The sequence below is a fragment of the Durio zibethinus genome, chromosome 18 (assembly GCF_047325235.1).
Source record: "Durio zibethinus cultivar Kanyao isolate XHJ-2024 chromosome 18, ASM4732523v1, whole genome shotgun sequence".
Classification (NCBI taxonomy): Eukaryota; Viridiplantae; Streptophyta; class Magnoliopsida; order Malvales; family Malvaceae; genus Durio; species Durio zibethinus.
The window spans coordinates 11,191,533-11,218,253 of NC_143179.1; the positions used below are offsets into that span (position 1 = coordinate 11,191,533).

Consider the following 26,721-nt stretch of genomic DNA (forward strand, 5'->3'; position numbering starts at 1 on the left):
CTTTATGGTAAATTTATTTAATTATTTACTTTTTTTTCTTAGTTAATTTTTTGATTTAATTAATTTATTTCTTTACTTTGATTATGATAGTAATTTTTTTTATATATGTAACTTAAAAAAAAGTTTTTAATTACAAACGTATTTTTCAATTACAAAATTAAAAAATAAAAAAGAAGCTGATCTGGCATCTTTGTCTTGTTCCATTTTCCAACTCCGATTACAACTTTTCACAAGAACTGGAGCCTCATCCAAACATCCCACTCGCTCGTCTCTTCGTGAAAACCACGAATAAGTCCAAATTGACCGTTTTATTTCACTCTCTTCCCCGACGCGTTACATTACAATCTAACTCCCTCCGATAAAGACTTTCCTACCCCTCCTCAATCATTCCAACTCAAACGTCAAACGCTGACCTCACCTTACACCACGTGTAATCATATTAATGGTTTAAAATTTTCCAACGAATCAACTAGGCCGCAGACAATCACTCGTAAGAATCGTAAAAAATCAACGGATCCTCTCTGTTTCTTTCAATTCAATCCCGCGAAATCCAGCTAAGCTGGTAGCTGTCACTCTCATTTTATTACTCAAAAAATAAAAATTTTTGGTTTTTTAGGGTTTTAAATTTGGGATATTGGGATACCAAAATGAAGCAAAAGAACGAGCAAATTCACACTAGAAGGCTATTAACTTATCTTTTAATCGGGTTAATCGGGGTTCTTGGGTTGGTTTGTTTGTACTATGGATCTTCGTTTGCTCCCGGGTCGAGGAGATCCGACGATACTGGTTCTCGGTTGTATGGTTCGGATCGGGTTTTTGGTGGGATTTCAAGGAACCGGGATTTGTTTGATTTGCTTGACGAGCAAGGGCACTACCTGGAAGTTCCTAAAAGCATCCCTGTAAATATTGCATTTTTATTAGCTGAGTTTTTTTTATTTCTTTTTGGGTTTTTTTTTTTTAGCTCTATATTTCACTAAAGATTGCTTTTTTCTTCTGCTTTAAATGTGGGTTTTTGTTGATTTTCTATTTCTTTATAATTTTTTAGTTTCAAATGACATTGTGTTCTTAATTTTCTGGTTTTGGGTTTTGTTTATAATTTCAGATATGTGACATAAAATATTCAGAGTTGATACCCTGCTTAGATAGAAACCTTATATACCAGTTAAAATTAAAGCCGAATTTGGCAGTAATGGAACACTATGAGCGGCATTGTCCGCCACCAGAGCGGCGTTACAATTGCTTAATTCCGCCGCCAAAAAGTTACAAGGTTGGTGATGGTTCTTTAGTGGTTAAGCTAAGAGTTTGGATTTGTTTAGTTTCAGTTAGTTTTGATTCCAACGAAATTGCTACTAGAATTTCAGATCCCTATAAGATGGCCTGCAAGTAGAGATGAAGTGTGGAAAGCAAATATACCCCATACGCATCTTGCTGAGGAGAAATCGGACCAGCATTGGATGGTTGTTGATGGAGAAAAAATAAAGTTTCCTGGCGGTGGAACCCATTTTCATTATGGTGCTGATAAGTATATCGTTGGTCTTGCTCAGGTATATCTTACTTGCTGGGTTAATGATCCTTTGGTTTTTTGCAAGAGCCAAGAATTGAATTAAGGTTATGCATTTGATACATATGATTATTTTGATTCTTGGAAAACAAACTATTGCTCATTGACTGAGCCAAATAATTGCAACATTTCCTTTATTCATAAAATTTATGTTATTGTTTAGCTTGATGTTGTATCGTTGTATTTGTGTAGATGCTAAAATTTCCTGGTGATAAACTGCACAATGGTGGAAATATTCGAAATGTTCTTGATGTGGGATGTGGAGTTGCAAGTTTTGGAGCCTATCTCCTACCCCTTGATATTATAGCTATGTCCCTTGCACCTAACGATGTACATGAGAATCAAATACAATTTGCATTAGAAAGGGGTATCCCTTCGACACTTGGTGTGTTGGGAACAAAAAGGCTTCCTTATCCAAGCAGATCATTTGAGCTAGCTCATTGTTCACGATGCCGAATTGACTGGCTTCAGAGAGATGGGATTTTCCTATTGGAACTTGATAGATTACTGAGACCAGGAGGGTACTTTGCATATTCTTCCCCTGAAGCCTATGAACAAGATCCAGAAAATAGAAAGATCTGGAATGCTATGTACAGCCTTTTGAAAAGAATGTGCTGGAGAGTTGTTGTGAAGAGAGGCCAAACTGTTATATGGGCAAAGCCTCTGAGCAATAGTTGTTACTTGAAGAGAGATCCTGGTACTCAACCTCCTTTGTGCAGTTCCAGCAATGACCCAGATGCAAGTTGGAACGTGTCTCTGAAGGCATGCATCACTCCATACTCTGCAAGTAAGTAGGACTTCCATGTGTATGGTGATGGGATTCACAGTTGTGGATTGCTTTCTTCTACTGCAATCTATTTACTGGCTGATAGACATTTCGTATTGTTTGCCTGCATAAATTATCATATGCAATGTTGATGAGAAAATTTTCCCCAACAACATGATTCTTGTGATCTACTGTCTTTGAAAAATGGAAATAGGATGTGGACTACTTAAGATTTAACTCAATTCTTGCTTGATTCTACAGAGATGCACAAAGAAAGATCGAGTGGACTACTTCCTTGGCCACAGAGGCTTACTGCAGCACCACTTCGCCTTGAAGAAATTGGTGTCAGTGCTGAGGAATTCAATGAAGATACTGTAAGTTTCTTAGATCACAGGAGAATTTCAAGTGGTGTAGTTATGTCGTGATTTCTTCATCATGATTCATTTATTACTTTCCTCTCTATAGCCTTAGGTTTTGATGATTGAGATATTCTTATGATACAGAACATATGGCATTTTAGAGTGATTGAGTATTGGAAGCAGATGAAATCTGTTATACAGAAGAATTCCATCAGAAATGTCATGGATATGAACTCAAACCTTGGGGGCTTTGCTGCTGCCCTTAAAGATAAAGATGTCTGGGTGATGAATGTTGCTCCCATCAAAATGTCTGCAAGATTGAAGATTGTTTATGACCGAGGCTTGATTGGAACTGTTCATAACTGGTATGCATTGACATTTATCATTATTCAGATATGTCTATTCTTCTTCTTCAGCTTGATTTTGCAGAGCAGGCTTTAACCTTTGGTTTTGTAGGTGTGAAGCATTTTCAACATACCCGCGAACATATGATCTTCTTCATGCCTGGGCGGTGTTTTCAGAGATTGAGGACCATGGTTGTAGTGCAGAGGACCTACTGATCGAAATGGATAGGATACTTCGGCCAGAAGGGCATGTCATTATAAGAGATAAACACTCGGTAATAAATTATATCCAGAAAGTTATCCCTGCCTTACGGTGGGATGGCTGGTTATCAGAATTTGAACCAAGGATCGATCCTCTCTCTGCTGGTGAGGAAAGAGTGTTAATTGCGAGAAAGAAGTTGTGGACTGATGGGTTTATAACAACGTGAATGTATTTTCTCAACCTATAATCTTGCCTTTGATTTGTGTTGGTCTACATAACGGTATTTGGTAAAAATGATAAACTTTCTCATAACTTTTCTACTGAAAAAATGGGTTTTCTTTTCATTTTTAAACCATACAGTCGGAAAGTATATTGTCTTTCAAAAATAAAAATTTTTAATGAAATAAAAATCATTTTCAAAGAATTCTTTGTTAACAAAATTATTTTAAAAGAATAGTTGTTAAAAAATGATTTAATCATAAATTATGGAATTTTCAAGGAATTTTTTTGTCTTATTTTGGATAAAGGGAGATTCAAATTCGACTGCTTGAATATGAAAATAAATATATTTTGAATTTAAAATTTAATTCAATTAATTCATATAAAAACATGTGATTTTATGATTTTTTTTCATTTTTGTTATGAAAAAATATATTTATTTCGTATGTAAGTTTTCAAAAGTTTAATCAACCGATTCTTAAAGATTTAAAAAAATAAAAAGTTCATTGCATTGTATAGCTATTAATTATCATATGAATTTGGATTCTTGAATGATTCATGTGACAATCATTTTTTAAAAAATAAAAATGATAACTTTTTACGCAAAATTGCGGTCTCAAAGCTAAACACTGATGGCAGTTGGGATCCAACTGGAAATATCGCTGCTTGTGGATGCTTTATTCGGGATTATAATGGTAATTGGATTTCTGGATTCAATTGCCAGCTTGGAGATTGCAGCATTGATTTTGCTGAATGTGGGGCGTTTGCTGCGGAATTAGTCATGCTAGACAGAGCAGGATTGATTGTTTTGAGATTGAATCTCACTCCATGAATTCAATTTTGGCTATAAAAAACGGTGTGGCCCTGTATCACCTATTACTTTATCCGGGATTCTATTGGTAATTGGATTTCTGGATTCAATTGCCGGCCCGGAGATTTGTAGCATTCATTTATCTGTACGTGGGGCATTTACAACGGAATTAATCATGTTTGACAACAAATTTGGTTATTTATATATTTATATTGTGTAAAATATTAAAATTTATATATTTTTATCATATTTTATATAAAATTTATATCATAATTTATGTCTATATGAAAATATGAAATAAATTTTTTCGATTTATTAAATTCATATATAATTATTATTAAAATTTTAAATCATATCACTTTTTTATTTTTTATTTGAATTGTATTTGTTTTATATTATTGTAACGTATTTTAGATTGTCAAATTTTTTTGATAGAATGGACTGATTGTGTTAAGATTGAATTTGATACAATTAATTTAATTTTGATTATATTCTTTCATATCATATCACTGTATTATATTTTAAATTACTTAATAATTCGTGTATTACTTACAAAGTTTGAGATTTACTACTATTATCCGATACAGAGGTTTGTGTTTGAATCGGAGATGATGAGGATGTATCATCTGATACTGTTAAGCATGTATCTACTCACTAAAAATTTTCAACTAACAATACCAAAAAAATTTTCAACTAACTCTTATATTTTTCATGCATTGGACAGTTGAATTTCTTATACCAATTACCAAGAGATTCGTAAGGTTTTATGTCATAATTTAAGGCCATAATATAATGTTAGTAGGTTGTTTGTATGCAACACGTGATTTTAAATAATATAATTTGAAGTTTGAACTTGTAAAGTAGTTTGTCCCCATTGTTGGTTAAGTGATAATGACAAAATTTGAAAGTGGTCACATTTTTTTAATAGGAATTTAACAAGTAATTAATTTGTCTATATATTCTGCAAAGTAATCCATTGAATGTTCATGACTAATTCTCAGTTTTGGTGCAATGGAGAATGTGAAAGTCTTTATTATTGTTGTTTTTTCAGTTTTGGTGTTTGTTTTGGGTGTGGAAAGAGTGGAGGTGAAGGAGTTCCCACCCTGCAATTTTAGAGCAGTTTATAACTTTGGTGACTCTAATTCTGATACTGGTGGTGGATCAGCTGCATTTTGGATAGCAGGGCCTCCAACTGGTGAGACTTTCTTCGGTAGGCCGGTTGGAAGGGGCTCTGACGGGCGTCTGATAATAGATTTCATCGGTAACAACCATGTTCACTGGCTCTCTTTGCATTTTGCAACAAGCAAAATGCATGGTTTTTCCTTTTTCAGTTCATTTCTTTGAGGGTTTTTTTTTTTTTTTTTTTGTTTAATTTATGCAGCTGAGCACCTTGGGTTGCCTTACTTGAGTCCATACCTGGATTCCATTGGAACAAGTTTTCGGCATGGTGCTAATTTTGCCATTGGGGGATCAACCATTAGGCCACAAAATGAATCAATGTCTTTAAATGGAGTACCCCCATTCTCACTTGACGTCCAGGTTGTACAATATGATAATTTCAAGGGTCGCACCAGCTATTTCTACAGTCAAGGTTATCCCAAGAATTGCATTAACATCAGTTTTCTTTTCAGATTTTGTTCTTCTATACTCAGGAAATTATGTCTTTTTTTGTCTATGGTTTTCAGCCAAGACGAAATCCGACCGCACAAAGCTCCCCAGACCTCAGGATTTCTCCAAGGCTCTTTATATATTTGATATTGGCCAAAATGACATTGCTGCTGGTTTGAGGAAGAAGAATGACACAGATTTTTATGCATCAGTTCCTGACATAGTTGATCAGCTAGCTAAAGCATTCCAAGTAAGTTTGAATTGATTCTATGTAGTTTTTTTCTGAACTAAAAAGATTAGAACTCTAATCAAAATGAATGGTGTCTAATCAACAGAATCTCTATGAACATGGGGCAAGGGCATTTTGGATGCATAATACTGGCCCAATTGGTTGCTTACCTGTGAGTCTGCACTATCATGATATTAAGCCTGAGGAACTTGATAAGCAGGGCTGTCTCAAAGCTCAAAATGACTATTCTATAGAGTTCAATAGGAAGCTTAAGGATAGAGTAATCAAACTTAGGGCAGAACTTCCGCATGCGGAGGTTACTTATGTGGATATTTACGCTGCAAAGTATGAACTGATTGGCAATGCAAAAAAGCAAGGTAAATTGTATGAAGAATCTCTTCCTCGTTGTTAGGTGTAGATACTATCATATATAAATTATTTTTGAAAAGAAGTCTATCGTTTTGGTCTCTTGCTATATCTATGTTATTTTTACAAGAGAAATCAATTGTTGTGGCCTTTTGCACCACTTCTATCATTCTCATACAGTATTTTTTTTAATATAGAAGTCGATCCTTGTGGTTTTATGCACCACTTCCATCACTCTCTAAACAAGTCTTCCAATAGAAAAGTTGATTGTTGTGGTATCATACACAATTTCTATCAATTTCATATACAAGCTTTTTTAAGAGAGAAATCCATAATTGTGGTCTCATGTGTCACTTCCGTTATTTTCATAGATATGTAACATAGAAATCGATTGTTGTAGTCTCATGCACTACTTCTTTCACTCTTATATACAAGTCTTCTAATAGAAAAGATGATTGTTGTGATTTCATACACCGCTTATGTCATTGTCATATACAAATTTTTTTAAAAAGAAAAGTCAATTGTTATGATCTCATGTGTCACTTTCATTAGTTTCATATATATATATATATATGTATTCTAATAAAGAAGTCGATTGTTGTGGTCTCATGCACTACTTTTGTCACTCTCATATACAATTTCTTCTAATAGAGAAATTGATCGTTGTGGTTTCATTCACTACTTCCATCATTCTTGTATAAAAGTCTTTCAATAGAGAAGTTGATTGTTGTGGTTTTATGCATGACTTCTATCACTCTCATATACAAGCTTTTCCAAAAAAAAAAGTTAATCGTTGTTATCCTATTTTTTAGAAAAACAATATCATTGCTTATTCTCCTATTTTAAGAGGTAATACTCGCATTATTTGTTTCTCTATTCCTTTTAATAATTTCTTTATTTTTAGAGAAATACTCTTTTACTTTTTTTTAATAATTTGTCTATTTTTTAGGAAAACATTTCTATCACCTATTCATTTTAATATTTTTTCTATTTTTTACAAAAACATTTTCATCACTTATTTCTTTTAATAATTTTTTTTATTTTTTAGGGAAACATTCCCATTATTTATTCCTTTCAACTATTCTTTTATTTGTTAGGGAAATATTCTTACTACTTATTCTCATATTTTCCAGGAAAATATTACTATTACTTATTCCCATATTTGTTAGGAAAATATTATCATTACTTATTCTCTTTTTTTTTTTTTTTAAGAAAACACTCCGAAAGTTATTATTTTTGATAATTATTCTATTTTTTTGAGAAACACTTTCAATAGTTGTTCCTTTTGATATTTTTTTTATTTTTTTAGGGAAACACTTTCATTAGTTGTATTTTTTTATGTATCTTTTATTTAAAAAAAAAAAAAAACACTCTCATTACTTTTTTTTTATATAATTATGTTGTTTTAGGAAAACACTTTCATCGATTATTTTTTTAATAATTTTTTTATTTTTTAGGAAATATACATGTTTAACAGACTGTTTTTTTATTTATAACATTAAAATTTACTTATTCTACATATGGAATATTCTTTATTTTGTATCAAACAATTTTTGTACAAGGGACGATGAATTTGCACATATGCTATCACAAAAAATATATATAATTTTTTTTTCATGAAACTTATATTATTCATTTTTTTAATTATAAGAATAAATATATTTTATTTTCATATATTTTTTTAATTTTACTTTTTAATTGTACTAATGCATGAAACTTTATATACTAAGAATTCTTATGCAAGGGGCAAAATATAAATATTTGATATTGATTATTAATATTTTATTATTATAAATTTCTTTAAAATTGTTAAAATTAATGATAAGTTAGAACATGTGAAAAAGTTATTTCAACGAAAGTTATTTTATGAAATAATAATTCATAGAACAACTCTTTCACAGAACAGTTATTCCCGAAACAATTATTCAAGAACTAACTTTTTCATAAAACAATTATTCAAGGAACAATTCTTTCATGGAACACTTATACGAAACAACTATTCTCATAACAACTTCCTTAAGAAACAATATCAATTATTTTATAAAAAATTCTTTTATCAAAAGTTGCTTTATTAAAAGTTATTTTACAAAAGACACTTTATCGAATATTACTTCACTAAATGAAAAAGTGAAAATAACCCCAGAATATGACAGAGTTTTTAGGTTAATTTCACTATTAGTATATTTCAGAGAGTTTGACTGATTTGATAAATCAGATATAAAGATAATTAAAAGGATTTCTCTTTATTTTTCTTTTAAGTGAGTGTTTCTCCTTTTCTTTGAGAACATATGTTCACAATCCTTGTTACCAAAAATTAATTAAACTCTTATTAATTAATACATTAACATATTTTGTAACGGCTAATTCTCTTATTATCCACTATTATTCTTATTTATTACTCAAAATATGTAACTTCTATTCTTGAAATCTATAAATAAGAATTTTCACAATTCATGAGAAACTTTTGGACTTTAGCAGATTTCTCACACTTTTTCCTCAAAACTCTCTCTGCAATCCTCTCTTCCTAAATCCTTCTCTCAGCCTGACTCTCTTCTCAACCCAACTTTATTTTACTACCTACCATTACCTGCCATTACACTCAATATTTTAGAGTCTGCTCCAGTCTTCCTCTTCACCATCTCCTGGCATATCTCATTTTACTTGTTTGCAATACTTCCTCACCTAATCAAAAAATCCCTCTACATTAGGTGATTATGAATAGTTCAATGGCTATTGAGTTGGACCATTTACTAATGTTTGAAAATGCTATTTTTCTTTTGGTTGTTAGGATTCATTGATGCTGCAGATATTTGCTGCGGATTTCATGAAGATGACATTCAAGTGTATTGTGGCCACAAACAAAACATAAATGGTACTGAAATCTATGCCGGTTCTTGTGAAAATCCTTCCAAGTATATCAGCTGGGATGGTGTCCACTACAGTGAGGCTGCCAATCGTTGGATTGCTAATCATATAATCAATGGTTCATTTAGCGATCCACCTCTGCCAATTACACAAGCATGCCATAAAGCCTATTCTTGAGTAATTACTCCGACAGATGTGTTCATCATACAAGAAATTAATTTGAGGACTGATTTTCAAGGTCATCTCTAGTTTTTCTTCTACTAAGAAATTTAATTAGCATAATGTTATTTGGTTTTCATTTTTCTGTTAAGGAGTTTGTTTGGAGATTTGTACTTGCTTCAATTCACATCCTAACTTAAAACAAACCGAATATGAAAAAAAACCAATCCGATCCGAACCAAGAACATGTTTAAACACACAGTTATAGACATATCTCATTGCCGGTATCCTTCAGGCAAGGGAAGCACCTTGTGAAAGGGTACAGTCCTCTGAGGCAAGGCTCCGTCTTCCTCATCATCATCGAATTCCAGTAAATAACTAAACAAGAAAAAAAAATGGCCGTGCATTTCAGTATGACACATAACAGCTAAGTATTAATTATTATTATTATTAATAACAAGCCAAACAGCCAGTTCTTCCAAAATCTGCTATACTAGGGCCAGAATGGAGGATGTTACTTACTCATCTGATTTCCTCTGGAAGAATGGTTGATAGCACCCACAGATATCCACAAGAAAATTAGTTAGTAGTCAGTTCAACATATCAGAAGACAACACTAATGTTTTAGCAAATCTATGAAAAAATAAAAGCCATGGCAGATGATGCAAAATTATATGTTGGATACCTTTCGAGGAGTACTAATGACAGTTGCCTTATAGAGTGCAGTTGTTCCTGGATAGACGGCCAAAACATGTCTTCCAGCCGGGAATTCTTGAGTACTGGAAGGATCATTCCACTTGGGGAAAGGCATAATGCAAGATGCAGGTAGCTTGTACTTCCTGAAGTTGCAAAAACAAAAATTAACATCATCCATGGACTGATTTCATAAAAGAATTTGATCCCTCAAAATATTTGTAATTTTCAAGTGTTCTAAAAAATTATAGTTGAAGCATGCATCCATTACAAATAATTGAGCCACCAATTTCTTTTTTTTTTTTAAATAAAAAAGGATGAGAAAAAGCCACCTATTGATCTCAAATTCCAGTCTCAATCTATCAAAACAAATAAGACATCACAGAGTCCCTTGTACCAGTCAATAATGTGCATGAACAACCATAATATAAAGCAATTACTTCAATGTAACTCAACGAATAAAGAACCAAAGCACAAAATCCTACCTTTGGTCACTGCTATCTTCGTCATCACCTGGTTCCTCATCAAGTACTTCAAATCTGCATATCGAGATGCAACTTAAAAACAAGAACAAAGAAGATTTTGAATGGAATTTTGACACAAGCCAAAATGAAATGTCTTACAGGAGCTACACTTACTCTTTTGTTTTCTCATCAAAATTGATCATTTTTACAACAAACCACTCATCCCTCTCACCATCCGGGGTGACTTTTGCAGCTACCTGAGTACACGAGCACATTTCAATCTCCTTAGTTTGGAAGTATAAGAAACATTACAATTTGTTATGTACTATGGAGAATAAGAGTTGAGAACAAACACAACAAAATAGGTTAGTTGTAAGAACACATATCAACAATCGATTGCGATAGAGTTACATGCACGACTTTGGTTTTTCTGTTTGCTACATAGTCTACAAGCTTACCTGTTCACCTTTGAGACTAACACAAGCCTCAATATGACTCTGTGTAGAAGGATAAAGGCGAGAGGTATCTGAATCAGACTTGGTTCTTTTCCTTTTCTGATCATTACCATCTGCAATTTGTTTAGTGTCAGTTAAAAAGTTGGAAGTTCAGATACTCTGTTACCAGTATCAGAAATCTACACATGGAAATGAGTTCTGTTTTGGCATATGCTATCTATTCAATTTCAACTAATTGCTGAGTCTTGATCTGATTTTAATAGTCATGAATTCATGATATAATTAGGAATCCATGGTCGTATCAACTCAACAACTTGTATGTCATCTGCCAAGCGATTCTATGTTTCATAAAGCTACTCACAATTCCCACTTTTATAAAGGCAAAGAGAGACAGAATAAGATGAAGAAAATCAAAGTGCAGAAAATTACAGCCATATCTTAATGTCCTCTTTGATCATTATATAATTAAAGCTAACACTTCCGCAGTTAAAGCATGAGTTAGAAAACAAAATAAAACATGCAGGAAAACTGAGAGAATTGGAAGAATATGAAGGAAGCTTACAATCTTTTTGAGAGGCTCCTCTTTTACGCTTGGAAGACTTTTCTGAAGGCTGTGAAGACCCAACTTTTGATTTTGAAGAGGTTCCTTTTGATCGGGTTCTCATCTTCTATCCCAAAAATTTCTCTAGTTTTACAGAATCAGAGAAAACAAACAAGTCCCAAGAAAAACTTTATATCAGAAAAACCATAAACAAAAGAACTCAAAATTTTTTAACGTAGTATTTGGTCATGAATGATAATTTTAATATTTTAAAGTTGTGTTTGCTAAGGAATGATAAAATTTCTAAGAACTTTTCTGCTCAAAAAATGAGTTTCTTTTTTGTTTTTTAAACCATACTGTTGGAAAGTTGTTATCTTTCAAAAATAAAAAATTAAAAGAAATAAAAATAATTTTCAAAGACTTTTTTAGTCATGGACATTTTTCAATCAAATAGCTTTTAACAGTTGTTAGTAAAATTATTTTAAAAGCATAGTTGTTATAAAGTAGTCATAGGTTTTGAAGTTTTCAAAGATTCCTTTTTTTTGTTTTATTTAGGACAAAGAACGTTTCAAACTCGATTCCTTATACATGAATTTTTTTTTTTTTTTACATTTATTTTAAACTCGGGATTAACTTATTTTATTCATGCATGTTTTGAACACTCTACAAAAATTATACTAAATAACTAATGGATATTATTTACAAAGTTGAGATTTATTGTTGTCATATGAAGGTTTGAGTTTGAGTTTGAATTGAAAGAGATCATCTGATATTGTTTAAGCATACATCTACTCACTAATCACCTCAACTAACTCTTATATTTTGTTAAACAGTTAATTTCTTGTACTAATTAGCAAGCGATTTGCAAGGTTTTGCGCCATAATTTTAGGCCATAATATAATCTTAGCAGATTGTTTGAATGCAACACTTGGTTTTAAAAAGTTAATAAGCAAATGATTTGTCTATATTTCTGCAATCTAATCCTTTATAATAGTTAAATTCTCAGTTCTGGTGCAATGGAGAAGGTAAAAGTCTCTACTATTGTTGTTGTTTTTTCAATTTTGTCGTAAGTTTTGGGTGTGGAACGTGTGGGGTGAACTGGTGAAGGAATTTCCACTCTGCAATTTTAGAGCAGTTTATAAAACTGGTGATTTTAATTTTGATAACTGGTGGTGGATCAGCTGCATTTTCCAGCGTCTGATAATAGATTTCATGGTAACAAACATGTTCACTCGCTCTCTTTGCATTCAACAAGAAGTAAAATGTATGGTTTTTCCTGGTTCAGATAATTTATTTGAGGTTTCTTATGTATGCAGCTGAGCACCTTGGATCGCCTTACTTGAGTCCATACCTGAATTCCATTGAGACGAGTTTTCTGCATGGTGCTAATCATTAGGCCACAAAATGAATCAATATCTTTAACTGGAGTGAGTCGAGTCTCACTTGACATCCAGATTCTAAAATATGATCAAATTCAAAGGCTCGCACCAGCTATTTCTACAATCAAACCAGTTTTCTTTTCAGATTTTATTCTCCTAGGCTCAGGAAATTATATCTTTTTGGTCTATGGTTTTCAGTCAAGAGGACTTTTCCAAGGCTGTTTACGTATCTTATACTGGCCAAAATGACGTCTGCTGGTTTGAGGAAGGAGAAGAATGACACAGATTTTCAAGCATCAGTTCCTGACATAGTTGATCAGCTAGCTAAAGCAGTCCAACTAAGCTTGATTTGATTCTATATAGTTTTTCTGAATTAAAAACATTAGAACTCTAATCAAAATCAATGGTGTCTAATTAACAGAATCTCTATGAACATGGGACAAGGAAATTTTGGTTCCATAATAATACCGGCCCGATTGATTGCTTGCCTGTGAGTCTGCACTATGATATTAAGCCTGAGGAGCCTGACAAACAGAGCTGTCTCGGAGCTCAAACTGACCATTTTATCGAGTCTAATAGGAAGCTTTAGGATAGAGTAAACCTGAGAGGTGACTGATTTTCAAGGTCAGCTTTGACAACTTTTTCCTCTTTCCTTTAAAGCTAACATATTGCAAAACTGATAAATGAAGTTCTGCAGATCATTGCACATATATTTGATCCTTTTCCTAGTTGGAAACTAGGTCTATCAGGCTTACAAACATGATCATAACACGACGCCGCAGTTGCATAATAGAATTTTAAACAAATTTATTATAATTTTTTCTCCCATAAGCTGCATGTGATCTATGTAATATATGCCAATGAAGCTGGAATTATGCAAAAAAAATTGGGTCTTCAGATTCCCAACAAAGCCATGTTACCTTGTTTCTCTTTTAAAGTTCACAAGATTCATGCATGCTACTGTTACATTGATAAGCTTCGCATCAGATATCAAACGAAGCATGAAAGAATATTGGGTTACATAATGAGGTAATCCTCTCTTATCCATAAATGACATCCCATCCATCCGAAGATTCAAACTCGAAACTTTCAAAGATAAAGTATTATCTTTATCTTTACGGGTAATGAAGAAGAACCATGTAACTTAAAGTAACAGAAAGGATATTGGTGTCAAACTTCTATTGCTAAGCCAGTACACAGGGCTCGTGAAAATTAGGGTTCTGATTCACATGTTTAAAAACCAGCTCTAAGTTTATAGATCTAAACTATTATACACGTTTATACACATATCTCATTGCCGGTGTCCTACCGGCAAGGGAACCACCTTGTGATAGGGTACTGCCCTTTGAGGCAAGGCTCCATCTTCCTCATCATCATCGAATTCAAGTAAATATCTAAACAAGAAGAAAAAAAAAAAGAAAAGGTCGTGCATTTCAGTATGACGCATAACAGTTTAAGAGGAAGATTAACAAAATGAGGAAGAATGTAAACAGGCCAAACAGCCAGTTCTTCCAAAATCTGCTATACTATTTATTAGTAGGGCCAGAATGGAGGATGTTACTTACTCATTTGATTTCCTCTGGAAAGATTCAGAATGGTTGATAGCCCCCAAAGATATGCAGAAGAAGATTAGTAGTCAGTTCAACATATCCGAAAATAACAATAATATTTTAGCAAATCTATGAAAGAATAAAAACCATAGCAGATGATGCAAAATTATTTGTTGGATACCCTTCGAGGAGTACTAATGACAGTTGCCTTATAGAGTGCAGTTGTTCCTGGATAAACGGCCAAAACATGTCTTCCAGTGGGGAATTCTTGAGTACTAGAAGCATCATTCTGCTTGGGGAAAGGTATAATGCAAGATGCAGGCAGCTTGTACTTCCTTAAGTTGCAAAAACAAAAATCAACATCTTCCATAGACTGATTTCAGTTATTTAAAAATTGACAAGAAGAAAATTTTACCCATCAACCACCAAGGCACAGTAATTCTTAAGAGTTTCTAAAGAATTTAAGCCCGCAAGATATTCGTAATTTTCAAGTGTTCTAAAAAATTACAGTTAAAGCATGCATCCATTGCAAATAATTGAACCACCAATTTCATATTTTTTTTAAATAAAAAAGGATGAGAAAAAGCCACCCAATCTAGTACTGTACAAGTAAAGAATTTATTGATTTCAAATTCCAGTCTCAATCTATCAAAACAAATGAAACATGATAGAGTCCCTTGTACCAGTCAATAATGTGCATGAACAACCATAATATAGAACAAATACTTCAATGTAACTCAATTTATAAAGAACCTAATCGTAAAAGCTTACCTTTGGCCACTGCCCTCTTCATCATCACCTGGTTCCTCATCAAGTACTTCAAATCTGCACATCAAGATGCAACTTAAAAACAAGAAGAAAGAAAATTTTGAATGGATTTTTGACACAAGCCAAAATGAAATGTCCTAAAGGAACTACACTTACTCTTTTGTTTTCTCATCAAAATTTATCACTTTTACAACAAACCACACATCCTTCTCAGCATCTGAGATGACTCTTGCAGCTACCTGAGTACACAAGCACATTTCAATCTCCTTAGTTTGGAAGTATAAGGAACAGTACAAATTGATATGTATCATGGAGAATCAGAGTTGAGAACAAACATGGTAAATTAGGTCTAAGAATAAATATCAACAGTTGGTTGCGATAGAGCTACATGCACATCTTTGGTTTTTCTGTTTGTTACATAGTCTACAAGCTTACCTGCTCATCTTTGAGACTAATACAAGTCTCAATATAACTCCGCATAGAAGGAGAAAGACGAGAGATATCTGAATCAGACTTCATTCTTCTCCTTTTTTGATCATTACCATCTGCAATTTGTTTAATGTCAGCAACATAAATTTGAAGCTCAGATACTCTCGTACTAGTATCAAAACTCTACACATGGAAATGAGTTTTCAGTTTTGGCATATGTCATCTATTCAATGTTCAAGCTTTGGAAGAACAGAAAGATCATAAACACCTAATAATTTCAACTAACTGCCGAGTCTTGATCTGATTTTAATTATCATGATATAATTTGGAATCCATGGTCATACCAACTCAATAACTTTTATGTCATCGGCCAAGCAATTCCATGTTTCATAAAATTACTCACAATTCACACTTTTAGAAAGGGAAAGAGAGGCAAGATAAGATGAAGAAAATCAAATTGCAGAAAATTACAGCTTTATCTTAATGTCCTCTTTGATTATTACATAATTAAAGCTAACACTTCAATAGTTAAAGGATAAATCAAATGCAAAGGTGGCCAAGAGATGACCTTAACTTTTTGCTTTATAAGAAAGCAAGTGTTAAAATTCCTAAATATCTTTCACACAAAGGGAAAACTGGGAATAGAGGTTAAAGCAAATGAAATGTCTCATATTGAACATACCCATCTTTCTTCGTTGTTGACCTGGAGGTCCAGATGGCAGGAAAGCGTCAAGTTGACTTAGTAACAAGTTGGAAATCCTGTATCAATGTCAAAACAGAGCGTCAGTAAAAAAAAAAAAAAAGGAATACAGTACTGAGAATTGTAAAAGGCCTACAGAACCAAACCAGAAAGTTCATTGCTACACTAGGCCCAAAAATTTATACAGAAAAAGTTGACACATTTAAACAAGCCCCAGATTCACTAGAAAATGAGAGAGGGAGAGAGAGGGACAAAGAAAATGGTAGAAGACTTCATTAGAGATAACAGTCATACGTTACTTCTCTCTCCGAAAGATCTTTAGCTTCAATATATAAACTTTTTAGCCTTGATAATGAAGAATCACCAGGTTTCTCAACTACCTCAGGAGCTGCATTGATAAACAGAAGTTCAAGATTGGTATAAAGTATAAACTATCAGTATAAAGTATAAACTATCAGTGACAGTTAACAAAGAACAAGGCCAAATAAAGTAACAGAAGAAAGAAAAGCTATTCTCATATCTTAAAGAATACAATTTAATCATCTGTGTTTTTCAGCAAGTTTTCTATCAGTAAAGATGTAGTAAATTACTTGATGCTAGACAATAATCCAAAAATTGATTAGATAAATTATTGTCAAAACATGGAAATCCTCAAGGAATTTTCCAGAAGCAACATTCATAGAAGAAGAACCAAGAATTCTTGTAAATCTTTTGTTCAAGTCTGAAACTCATTATAACAGTGGGTTGGAGCAAAAAAAAAAAAATGGGATCTAGGATGCACAACAAGCCTCTGATTTGAAATAACATGACAAAGCCACAAATTCCACCAGGTTGCATGATCTTATAATACATCCGATAGTTTCTAAATATATAGTTTTTACACGATAATGACCATATGGATCTCAAAATTCCTTCTATGATACTTCTTAGATACTCCTGGTTTTCGATTCTATGCACATCCAAGAAACTGCTAATCAAACTTAAACCCTATTGAATTGACAACAAAATATTTCGTTTACCCTCTTGTTCCAATTTCATACGGTTGTTTATTTGTAGAATATTCTGATTTCTGACATCTTTCATGCAAAAAAATTCAGGATCAAGGTTACTATATGATAATACTGAAATTCTGAACTAAAGCAACTAAATGGATATTGTGAGGATCACCAGTTAAAAGGTAATTATACAAGAAGCATTGAAAAAAATTCTACATCCAAAATTAACCATTCTCAATATGGATTTCCAAGCATGTAATGAGCTGAACATGCAATGTGCCAAACCACATAATTTCCTTCTCCATGAAACTTAGGCCCCATAAGCAGCCCTTTCAGCTAAATGGCATATTTTGTGATTCTAAAGGCAAAACCTTTACACCAAGATTACCCGAAACAGATACTAGCTTTGAACATCAATTTAGATCCTAAAATCTTCTAAACTCCAATTAGAGAACTTATCTTCTTTCTCAAACACAAATGCAGCTAAGTTTAAAAGAAAGTCAATAGTCAAACTGACCATAAAACTCTCTTCCTTTGATCAAATTACTCTAATTCTCTTTTCCTCTAAAAACCAAAAAATATTCACAAATTAAAACAATCAGCAATAATGGATAACAAAAGTAACTTCCCTATCCAATAAAATCCATCATCAACAAAAATTAAGCTCTTTTAAACCAAACCCAGCTTAAAAAAGCATTTTTTGAATAAAAAAATAAAAACCCAGAGAACAAAAAAAAAAAACAACACTGAAAAGCATTGGAAAAAAAAAAAGCACCATATTTTGATAATCTAAAATAGACCCATTAATCTTATGGACCATATAAATCAACCCAGATCATAAATTTTGAAACTAAAGGGAAAAAGTCGAGAAATTTACTAGCTTGAAGCTTCTTGTGAAGCTTGTTGATATCGAAAAGCACCTCTTCTTGTTCTTTCCTTAACCGGTCGAGTTCCCTTGAGTTTTCCGAGATTGAAGCAATGTCCGGTAACGACATCGTTTCTTATTACCTATCTTCGTCGGAAATACAATGTTATCAATGTTATCTGTTTTACTTTTACCAGATTACTTCCAGCTAGATTTTTCACTTCAATCAATCCTTTGTTTGATCAAAAGTTTTCTTTTTTGTTTTTTTTTCCCTTCAAACATTTCAATTAAATATTAATACTTAATAAAAAATAAACCTTGGTGGGCTTTTTCAAATTCTTTTACCTGACAAAAGGAAAATAATAAAAATCAAGCCTATAATTAAAAAAAAAAAAATCAGTGGATAATTTTGATTTTTGAATTTTATTTACTTTGGGCCTCAATTGAAATTAAGTTTAGACTTAAATGGGAAAACTTATGGCCCAAATAGAAATTATAAGTGTTATGTTGATCACTTAATTGAAATTGTTGATCTTGTTTAAATTGGGCTGATTGGGATTTGCCCCACTTCCTCAACTCATTTCTGCTTTTGGATTTTGCTTGGACAAGAGAAAAAAATAATAAAAAATAGATCAAATTATCAAAGTTTTTTATGAGTTATAACAAATTTGATGAAACAATGCCTAAATTTATAAAAATAAAAGTTTAAAAAGCAAAAAAATTGATAAAAGTATCAATTAAATGAATTTTTATCCATATCCAAAAAAATTTTGTGCTTATGGGTTTTTTATTTCTGCCTTAAATCAAACTTAAAAATTCAAAAATTCAATCATAAAATAAATCTTTGAATGCAATGAAAATCAAAACTTTTAAATAGAGTTTTAATAGTAAAGACTTCTAAAATCACATTTGAGAGCTAATGATAATTATAGAAAGATAATAAAAATATTTGTCAAAGATAGGTATAATAAGAAGTTACCTTTACCTTAATGATTTCCTTATCCTACATATTTACACTATCATCAATCTTAAAAACAGAAGATTTTTACCATGTCAAATGTCAAACACATTAAAAGGAATCAAATTTATGTCAAATATCCTCCTTTCCATATTTATTTCTTGTTGCTATCTATTTATTAACAATAATGCCACAAGTTTCCTAAAATGACACCTCCCCTAAGAAAATTTCAAATTTAAAAACTTTTAAGAAATCAAAACCATGCAAGTTTTTAGGTAGTGGATATTAAGGGTGATAACAATCCGATTCAATTTAATTTTTTTTAGATAATATATAGTATTATAAATTTTTTAAATCTAATTCCAATCCTAATCGATTTTTTTTTAAATCGATCCAATCTGAATTGAATTTTATTAATTTGGTTTGATTTATTAGTTTTTAAAATTTAAAATTTATATTTTTTATATATTATTTTAATAAATTTTTTAATATATTTAAATAAATTTATATATAAAATAATTATTTTATAAAAATTTAAAATATATAAAAATTAATAAAAATATATAATTCGATGTATTATTTTTTATTTTTTATATCTCAATTCAAAATTCAATTCAAATTTAATATATATATATATATATATTTAATATCTAAATTTAATTCAAACTAAATAAAAAAAATCAATATAAATCAGACCGACATTGAATTTTGATTTTTTAAATTTTTTTCTCTAGAGGTTACAAAGGTTCTTAAGCCTTCAGTTCCTTCCGATCATGAACAAGCTAACATAAAAATGGTGTCCCACATAACAAAATATGGATTCCATATAGCAAGCTCAATGAGTTACACTGGCCTTTAAATACATGGCATCAATCAGGGTTCCCACTTGTAAACCATGGATTAGATTTCAACTTTGCAATTTCAATCAAGCAAATCAAGTGGCAATAGTTTCCTTAACAGATTCTAACTGTAAAAACTCTGAAAGAGTCCTAGTGTTATTATACTAACAAGAATTACCTCAAGAAAGAGAAACAATGAAAAATGGAATTCTTTTCCATCAATAATATGACCAGAATTTATTGAGAGAATAGGTATAACTTGACATGATTTCAAAAACGAAATCTTTTAAAACGAAGCTACAAAACCTGGGACCCGTTGTCTTGTCTTCCAAGAGTCAAAATTTTCACTGATCTCAACCTTCCAAAGAAAACCCAGGCTGAGAATTCTCGTTTTGGTTCCAAGTATGCTGTTTTTCCAATTATATTATGTCATTTCTCTTTGAAAGGAAGGGGCTTTTTGTGTTTTTTTTAGTGTGTAATTCAGTGGTTGAACTTGAATTTCTCCTTTGGTCGTTTTGTTTCCAAGGTTTCATCTTTTTTATTGCAAAAATAACTGCGATCAACGCTAGCTTAAACTGTTGTTATGAATTGGAGCTAAGCTGTTTTTTCAATTCCAAGACAAGACTTTGTTTTTAATGGTAAATGTGTTGATGCGAAAGTTTATAGGTCGGGGTGTGATGTTAATGGACAATTTTGGTACATTTTTTATGTGAAGTATATCAGAGCATTGTTTCTCCATAAATGCTTTTAGCCGCTTCATATAGTCCTCGTCACTTTGTCCAGCTTTTTGTTCCATTTCTGCAGGCACAACTCTTAGGGCGACTGTAAACATCTACAATGTTCCCTCTAACATACAATTCCAAACTCTTCACAAGATTAACAAACTGAGCATCAAATATTGATGCCAGGATTGGATGATCCTCATTCTTCTGATCTGATAAAACACTCTCATCACCATCTTCAATCTCTGCCATACTAGCAGCAGTGGATCTTGTCAATGGTTTATGGGACTGAGCTGGCTTCACTGAAGAGAAAAGGAAGCTTCTCTGCATCTCATCAAACTTCAGAAAGTATGATGTAAGCCCAATTTTCTGGCTTACGGCATCAGCTATGGTAAACCCATCCTTTCCACTTTCACTAGATTTATTGTAAATCACACATTCTCCCAAGAGAACTGTGGCCAACCCCCTAACACACACAGTTGATGATGCATTTGACACCAATTCAAGTATATACGTTAAGTGAAGGCGTGGATATAAGAAGCATTGCACTGCACTTGGGCAATCTGCTAGCCAAGTGACGAGCAGTTTCAAGATAATTGGTTGGAGATACGAGTAACCAGGCTTCCCATCTTTATTTTTCATGGAAGAGGCAACAGCCAAGTACCTAACAATACGGTTTAATAGTAGCTCAGGAGCTCCTAACGATGGCATTGGCGCTACAAGCTCAATCCGTATAACCTGCACAATCTCCATTGAAATTAGATTACAGAAAAATAGAGACATACAGTTGCCATTTTGCTCTAGATGGAAGTGAAAAAGAGACGCAAAATGCGACAGCATACCCTTTCCTTGCACTGAGTATTGTCCTTAAGAATGTGAGTAAGAACACTAGCAGCCCTGCAACAAGTCTGTACTTCACAACATTAGCTGGATAATTTTCGGGCAGTAAGCGCCATGAAGAAAATCTAATATTCTATATGATGAAGGTCAATATTTATAAAATCTTCATGCAATATCATGAGATGGTCCAACAAATTTAGGCACTGTATTGCTCTTTCTCAGTAAGTTGATGATGCACAACAGAGAAGTGAGAACATTAGGTTACCTCAAGATCACCATCGCTTTCACTCAATGAAAGACCATGTAACAGCATGCTGCCACATATACAACATATTTAAATAATTTGATCAAATGAACTAGTATTTATATGAAACAAGCAAACAGTCAAGTAATACTTTTAAGATTTAACTAGCTTCTCAGAGTTCAACACTTCCTAGGCTGAATAGCTCAATAATAGAGAAGTGCAGAAATAAAGCATTATGAGTAAACAAACCTTCTAAATGACATGTTCACATCCTCCTCAAGGGAAGCATGAGTCATTGAATTTGGTTGGGGAATTAATGTGGATGTTAACATTGCTTGCCCATCCATGTTTTTCTAGAAAACAAGATCCCAAATTCACAATCAAGAAACAACAGTTTACATACATGTGAGATACTTCTTTTTTAAATTACATAGGCATAATTACTAACAAAAGGAAAATATCAAGTAAAGAGCAAAGCTAAGATATAAACTTCACAAAAGCTCGTAAAAACATGGTCAGCCACAATAAACTCTAGAATGCTAGATGTTCACAAAATGATTTGGAGAATAGAATTCAAAGCGGGTTCTACTTGCTGCTCCTCACCAAGAACTTTGCTAGAAAGGGCATCCAGATTCTTGGGAATCCCAGCAACCAAATCACCAATGCACCTTAGTGCCTGGCAAAATACAAACATTTACTTGAATGTTGAAATGAAGAAAAAAGAATAAATCTAGAAAGAGATCTTACCGAACAGCGCACAGCAATTGGAGCCCACTGGCTTTCAACACCCAGCATTAGCAGATGGTCCAACAACTTTTTCTACAATCAAGAAAACAGGAAACAAGATAATATATCACAAAAACATATAGCTCTTCAGGCAGTCAATTCAAGCAGATACGATTCGTAATGAACCTGAACGAGGAATGTTTATGGGGATGGGTGGTCTTGTTCAAATCTTTATAAGGATCAGCATCTGAACCTCCCATCATCAATAAATTGATAGTCTCCAATGCACTGAGGAAATTAATTGTCTACCGGTGAGTTGTTTTTTTCATGGACAACAGCAAATCACCAGTAAGCTAGTGATAGCATGTGAAAGAATCAACAGGAATTGGCAATGGAGGAAAAACAGAAGCCATATAAAGCTATAAACACTTGAATATCTAACTCTTAATTAAACTTGTTTAATAAAAAAATGATATCGATTCTCATATTCAATTTCAAACTTGATTATGTATTTGAACTCAAATTTGGATTTAAATTCACGTGTGTATATATATATATATATATGTATATTTTAATAAAATAATAATTTTTTAATTAACATAATAAAATATATTAAAATTAAAAAATTTCGATTAAACTTATGAAATACCGAAATCAAACATTAGAATACTTATATTTGGCTCACTCAATAAATTAAGTTGCTCGAGCTTAACTTAATAACGATCGAGTTGAATTTGAATTTTATTCGAGTTAAATCCTTATAACTTGTTAATAATGATATATCATTTATACTCTTACTTGTAATATAATATACTAAAAATTTATTTACAGTTTTTAACATATTTATTTATTCACGTGTACGTTTTTAGAAATTTATAAATTTTTAATAAATTTATAAATTCTATATTTTTCATTTCTTATAACCTAATATACTAGAAATTCTTTTACATTTTTTAACATATTTATTTATTCACGTGTAAGATTTTAGAAATTTAATAAATTTTTAAATTCTATATTTTTCATATTTTAAAGCGAATCATTAATTTAAAGCAATAGGAGAAGCATTTTTCATTTGCATAAATTTGTTTTTTCAACTTAATAGCGGTTTGATTTGGTCTAAAGTTTTTGTAAAATAAAAAAAAATATTTACTTAGGTTCCATTTGATAGATTTTTTTTTTCAAAAAATAATTGAAAGGAAAAGGCCAAAAATAAAAGATTAAAAATAAATTAAAAAAAAGGTAAAAAAGTAAAAGTGTTTACCAAAGTAACATTACTTAATAAAAATAAAGAACAAAAAGTAAAAAATTAAAAGTGTCTACCATAGTAATATTACCTAAAATATATTTTATTTAACATTATGTTTGGATTGAGAGAAGGGGAAGAAAAATAAAAAAATAAATAAAGGAAAGTAATGAAAATAGAAAAATATTTTTTTTGTTTAGATAAAATTTTAATTTATAGAAAAGAAAAGAAATACAAACTCAATAACTTTTGATTTCTCTTATAATCTTTAGCTTTTAATATTTTAATTTTGGGGAAAAGCTAAGGAAATAAAAATTGAAAAAATTTTATTTTTATGAAAAGATTATTATATACATATTTTTATTATTACATAAGATTTAATTATATAACTGATACTTTTTACAAATATAATTTCATTTTATGAGTATTTTATATAACATTACAGTTTATAAAATTTTATAATTTTTTAAATCTTAACAACAAAACAAGCTAAATTATTGTCAAAATAAATAAAAGATTGAATTAAATACAAAAGTAAGAGTAAATCTATAACTAGCTAATACATATTATCATATTAAACATGTTCAATTTTGTTCAAAAAGATTTATTTATACAAGTTAGATAATATAAAGATATATTTATATATTATATATAATATATATATAATTTTTTTTACAAAATATAATATATATATATATATAAATTATCAATATTCTATCCTATACAAATATAAAAAATCATCCTATCTAAAATTTGATCCATATCCAACAAAAACAAAAGCCCATAGATTCAAACCAAAGCTAATCATTAATATAGGCCCAAGACATCAATATATATATATATATATATATAAAGTCAAAACTCAAAAACATCTTGTAAATAAAATAATTTAACATGTGATTGATGACGGAATGGGGAAATTTTTTTAAACTATTATATATATTTATTATTTTGGTTTCAATCAATAATTTCAGATCTCAAAAACCATTAAAAAAATTCACTATTTTAAAATGATAATATGCTTATCCAAATCAGAAGGTTGGCCCCTTTAAACTCAAATGTCACAAATAAAATATCATCATTTCAATCAATTTTTTATTCAGGAGAAAGTCAAAGAGACATATGAGGTTGTCTTTGGTTTTGAAAGGAATTTAAAACAAAAAAAAATAATTTTCATTGTTATCTTTTTGGAAATGATTTTTAAATGATCATTAATTATCATTCATGTGGAGCATTGACAACCCTAAATATTCATAATTGGGTGGATAATTTGGGGTGGATTTAAATTAAAGAAGTCAATAAATTGTTTAACAAGAAGACAAAGTGGCCATTAAGTCATAAACTTGATAATTTATATTATCATATCATATAAAATATTATATTTATGTCGTATTTTATATAAAAATTATGTGTTATAATTTATGTCGATAAAAAAATATAAAATATAAAATATTTATTTTATTAAATTTATTTATAATTTTTAAAAAATTTTAAATTATGTTATTTTTGTATTTTGTATTTATATTATTATCATATCGTATTATTGTGTTGTATTTTATATTATCAAATATTTAAGCCAATAATATTTTTTTTATTAGAATAAAAAATTTAAATTTATAAATTATGAAATCAAATGTTCGTTATTACTTCAAATGATTAATGTAGAATTGTATAAATAACTTAATGAGTCTTAGTTAATGAGTAAATACTTACATTTCTCCTTTTTTTTTTTAACTCAATTTTAAAATCTTAAATTTATCGGATATTTAAGTTAGAATTATTTAAAATATGTGAAGTATCTTTCTGTTAGTAAAGAGATGGACTGCAAACTTTGATTTTTGTAAGAAACGCTTTGATAAAAAAAAAAAAAATCGAGATTATCTCTGTCTGAATTAAAAATGTTTCTTTCCAACTATTACTTGCATTATTTTCCTTTATGAAAATGGATTAAAAAACAAATTCTAGCTGAAAGTAAGCATTGATGCTTTGAATTTGACTGGCAATCTAAAACAAAATACAATAATATAACACAAAAATGACATAAAAAATATATAATTTAAAATTTTAACAAAAATTATATATAAATTTAATAAAATAAAAAATATATATTTTATGTTTTTATATTGACATAAATTATAATATGTAATTTTTATATAAAATATAATACAAATAAATAAATTATTAATATTTTATATGATAAAAATAATCAAATTTTCATATCTAAATTTGAGAAAGCTTGCTGGGAATAAGGTAACTTCCACGCACATCTAATTAGAAGTGTAAATAATATATTAATATTTATAAATTATTCGAATTCGATTGAAATAAAACTTAAATTTGATTAGATTATTATCGAATCAAACTTGAACTTGAATAATTTAACTTATTGATTGAGTTGAGTTCGAGGTTTTTTATATTCACTTCAAATAATTTATGAATTTAATCAAATTTTTATATTTTAATTATTTAATTAATAAAATATCTCAAATTTGAATTCAAATTTAAATATAATAATAAAATTTTTATCAAATATAATAATCAAACTTATTTTTACATGTTAATCGAATGAATTTAAATAATTTAATTTATATCTCGAATCAAATTTAAATTAAAATAAATAAATTAAATTAAATTTAAATTAAATTTTAAATTTAATTTAAACTTAAATTTAATATTGTATTAATTTAAATTCGATTTATTAACATTTACATCCAACAAAACGTACCAATTGTAGTACACATAGAAGAGAGATAATTTAAGAAACTAGAGGTGCCAAAAGATGACAAATGGGTGATTGCTAGAAAACAAAAGACATGAAAAA

The 26,721-nt window shown here is 30.6% G+C and overlaps 4 protein-coding genes and 1 pseudogene across 7 annotated transcripts; 2 read left to right on the forward strand and 3 right to left on the reverse strand.

Annotated features, from left to right (window-relative positions):
* Window positions 1–526: 526 nt before the first annotated feature.
* Window positions 527–4,468, forward strand: LOC111299557 (putative methyltransferase PMT9). 2 transcript variants are annotated; one of them, XM_089747503.1, is made up of 8 exons: window positions 548–899; window positions 1,103–1,267; window positions 1,362–1,544; window positions 1,754–2,348; window positions 2,589–2,701; window positions 2,831–3,051; window positions 3,143–3,460; window positions 4,091–4,468. In XM_089747503.1, the coding sequence occupies exons 1-7, from the start codon at window positions 648–650 to the stop codon at window positions 3,456–3,458; spliced, it is 1,845 nt and encodes a 614-aa protein (XP_089603629.1). In that variant the 5' UTR covers window positions 548–647; the 3' UTR covers window positions 3,459–3,460; window positions 4,091–4,468. The 2 variants fall into 2 exon arrangements, with proteins under 2 accessions (XP_022750535.2, XP_089603629.1); XM_022894800.2 differs by lacking the exon at window positions 4,091–4,468 and having other exon boundaries at window positions 527–899; window positions 3,143–3,501.
* A 380-nt stretch (window positions 4,469–4,848) lies between these two features.
* LOC111299558 (GDSL esterase/lipase At5g14450-like) lies at window positions 4,849–9,885 on the forward strand. Its single transcript, XM_022894801.2, has 5 exons — window positions 4,849–5,523; window positions 5,644–5,853; window positions 5,948–6,120; window positions 6,206–6,476; window positions 9,254–9,885. The coding sequence occupies exons 1-5, from the start codon at window positions 5,274–5,276 to the stop codon at window positions 9,505–9,507; spliced, it is 1,158 nt and encodes a 385-aa protein (XP_022750536.2). The 5' UTR covers window positions 4,849–5,273; the 3' UTR covers window positions 9,508–9,885.
* Window positions 9,703–11,967, reverse strand: LOC111299559 (SAGA-associated factor 29 homolog B-like). 2 transcript variants are annotated; one of them, XM_022894802.2, is made up of 7 exons: window positions 11,664–11,967; window positions 11,105–11,214; window positions 10,821–10,903; window positions 10,668–10,721; window positions 10,175–10,328; window positions 10,012–10,025; window positions 9,703–9,867 (listed from the first exon to the last, which is right to left on the reverse strand). In XM_022894802.2, exons 1-7 carry the CDS (start codon window positions 11,764–11,766, stop codon window positions 9,765–9,767), a joined length of 621 nt encoding a protein of 206 aa, XP_022750537.1. In that variant the 5' UTR covers window positions 11,767–11,967; the 3' UTR covers window positions 9,703–9,764. The 2 variants fall into 2 exon arrangements, with proteins under 2 accessions (XP_022750537.1, XP_089603636.1); XM_089747510.1 differs by lacking the exon at window positions 11,105–11,214 and having other exon boundaries at window positions 11,664–11,963.
* Window positions 11,968–14,104: 2,137 nt separating this feature from the next.
* On the reverse strand, window positions 14,105–18,639 carry LOC111300506 (SAGA-associated factor 29 homolog A-like). The gene is made up of 9 exons (XM_022896137.2): window positions 18,341–18,639; window positions 16,763–16,856; window positions 16,451–16,527; window positions 15,775–15,884; window positions 15,496–15,578; window positions 15,343–15,396; window positions 14,753–14,906; window positions 14,587–14,600; window positions 14,105–14,415 (listed from the first exon to the last, which is right to left on the reverse strand). Exons 1-9 carry the CDS (start codon window positions 18,456–18,458, stop codon window positions 14,313–14,315), a joined length of 807 nt encoding a protein of 268 aa, XP_022751872.2. The 5' UTR covers window positions 18,459–18,639; the 3' UTR covers window positions 14,105–14,312.
* A 1,846-nt stretch (window positions 18,640–20,485) lies between these two features.
* LOC111300934 (golgin candidate 6-like) lies at window positions 20,486–23,070 on the reverse strand (annotated as a pseudogene). The gene is made up of 8 exons (XR_016330137.1): window positions 23,038–23,070; window positions 22,844–22,962; window positions 22,679–22,750; window positions 22,422–22,607; window positions 22,182–22,284; window positions 21,953–22,014; window positions 21,690–21,755; window positions 20,486–21,585 (listed from the first exon to the last, which is right to left on the reverse strand). The product of XR_016330137.1 is annotated as a golgin candidate 6-like (transcript).
* Between the last annotated feature and the right edge of the window lie 3,651 nt (window positions 23,071–26,721).

Excerpts from the sequence above, each read along its gene's own strand:
- LOC111299557 (XM_022894800.2), top strand. The coding sequence starts at position 648 with ATGAAGCAAAAGAACGAGCAAATTCACACTAGAAGGCTATTAACTTAT. Across the intron at positions 2,349-2,588 it reads CATCACTCCATACTCTGCAA|AGATGCACAAAGAAAGATCG; the intron begins GTAAGTAGGACT and ends TTGATTCTACAG. Across the intron at positions 3,052-3,142 it reads ATTGGAACTGTTCATAACTG|GTGTGAAGCATTTTCAACAT; the intron begins GTATGCATTGAC and ends TTGGTTTTGTAG.
- LOC111299558 (XM_022894801.2), top strand. The coding sequence starts at position 5,274 with ATGGAGAATGTGAAAGTCTTTATTATTGTTGTTTTTTCAGTTTTGGTG. Across the intron at positions 5,524-5,643 it reads TCTGATAATAGATTTCATCG|CTGAGCACCTTGGGTTGCCT; the intron begins GTAACAACCATG and ends TAATTTATGCAG. Across the intron at positions 6,121-6,205 it reads AGCTAGCTAAAGCATTCCAA|AATCTCTATGAACATGGGGC; the intron begins GTAAGTTTGAAT and ends TCTAATCAACAG.
- LOC111299559 (XM_022894802.2), bottom strand. The coding sequence starts at position 11,766 with ATGAGAACCCGATCAAAAGGAACCTCTTCAAAATCAAAAGTTGGGTCT. Across the intron at positions 11,215-11,663 it reads AGGAGCCTCTCAAAAAGATT|ATGGTAATGATCAGAAAAGG; the intron begins GTAAGCTTCCTT and ends AACAAATTGCAG. Across the intron at positions 10,904-11,104 it reads TTAGTCTCAAAGGTGAACAG|GTAGCTGCAAAAGTCACCCC; the intron begins GTAAGCTTGTAG and ends TCGTGTACTCAG.
- LOC111300506 (XM_022896137.2), bottom strand. The coding sequence starts at position 18,458 with ATGTCGTTACCGGACATTGCTTCAATCTCGGAAAACTCAAGGGAACTC. Across the intron at positions 15,579-15,774 it reads TTAGTCTCAAAGATGAGCAG|GTAGCTGCAAGAGTCATCTC; the intron begins GTAAGCTTGTAG and ends TTGTGTACTCAG. Across the intron at positions 15,397-15,495 it reads TTTGATGAGAAAACAAAAGA|ATTTGAAGTACTTGATGAGG; the intron begins GTAAGTGTAGTT and ends CTTGATGTGCAG.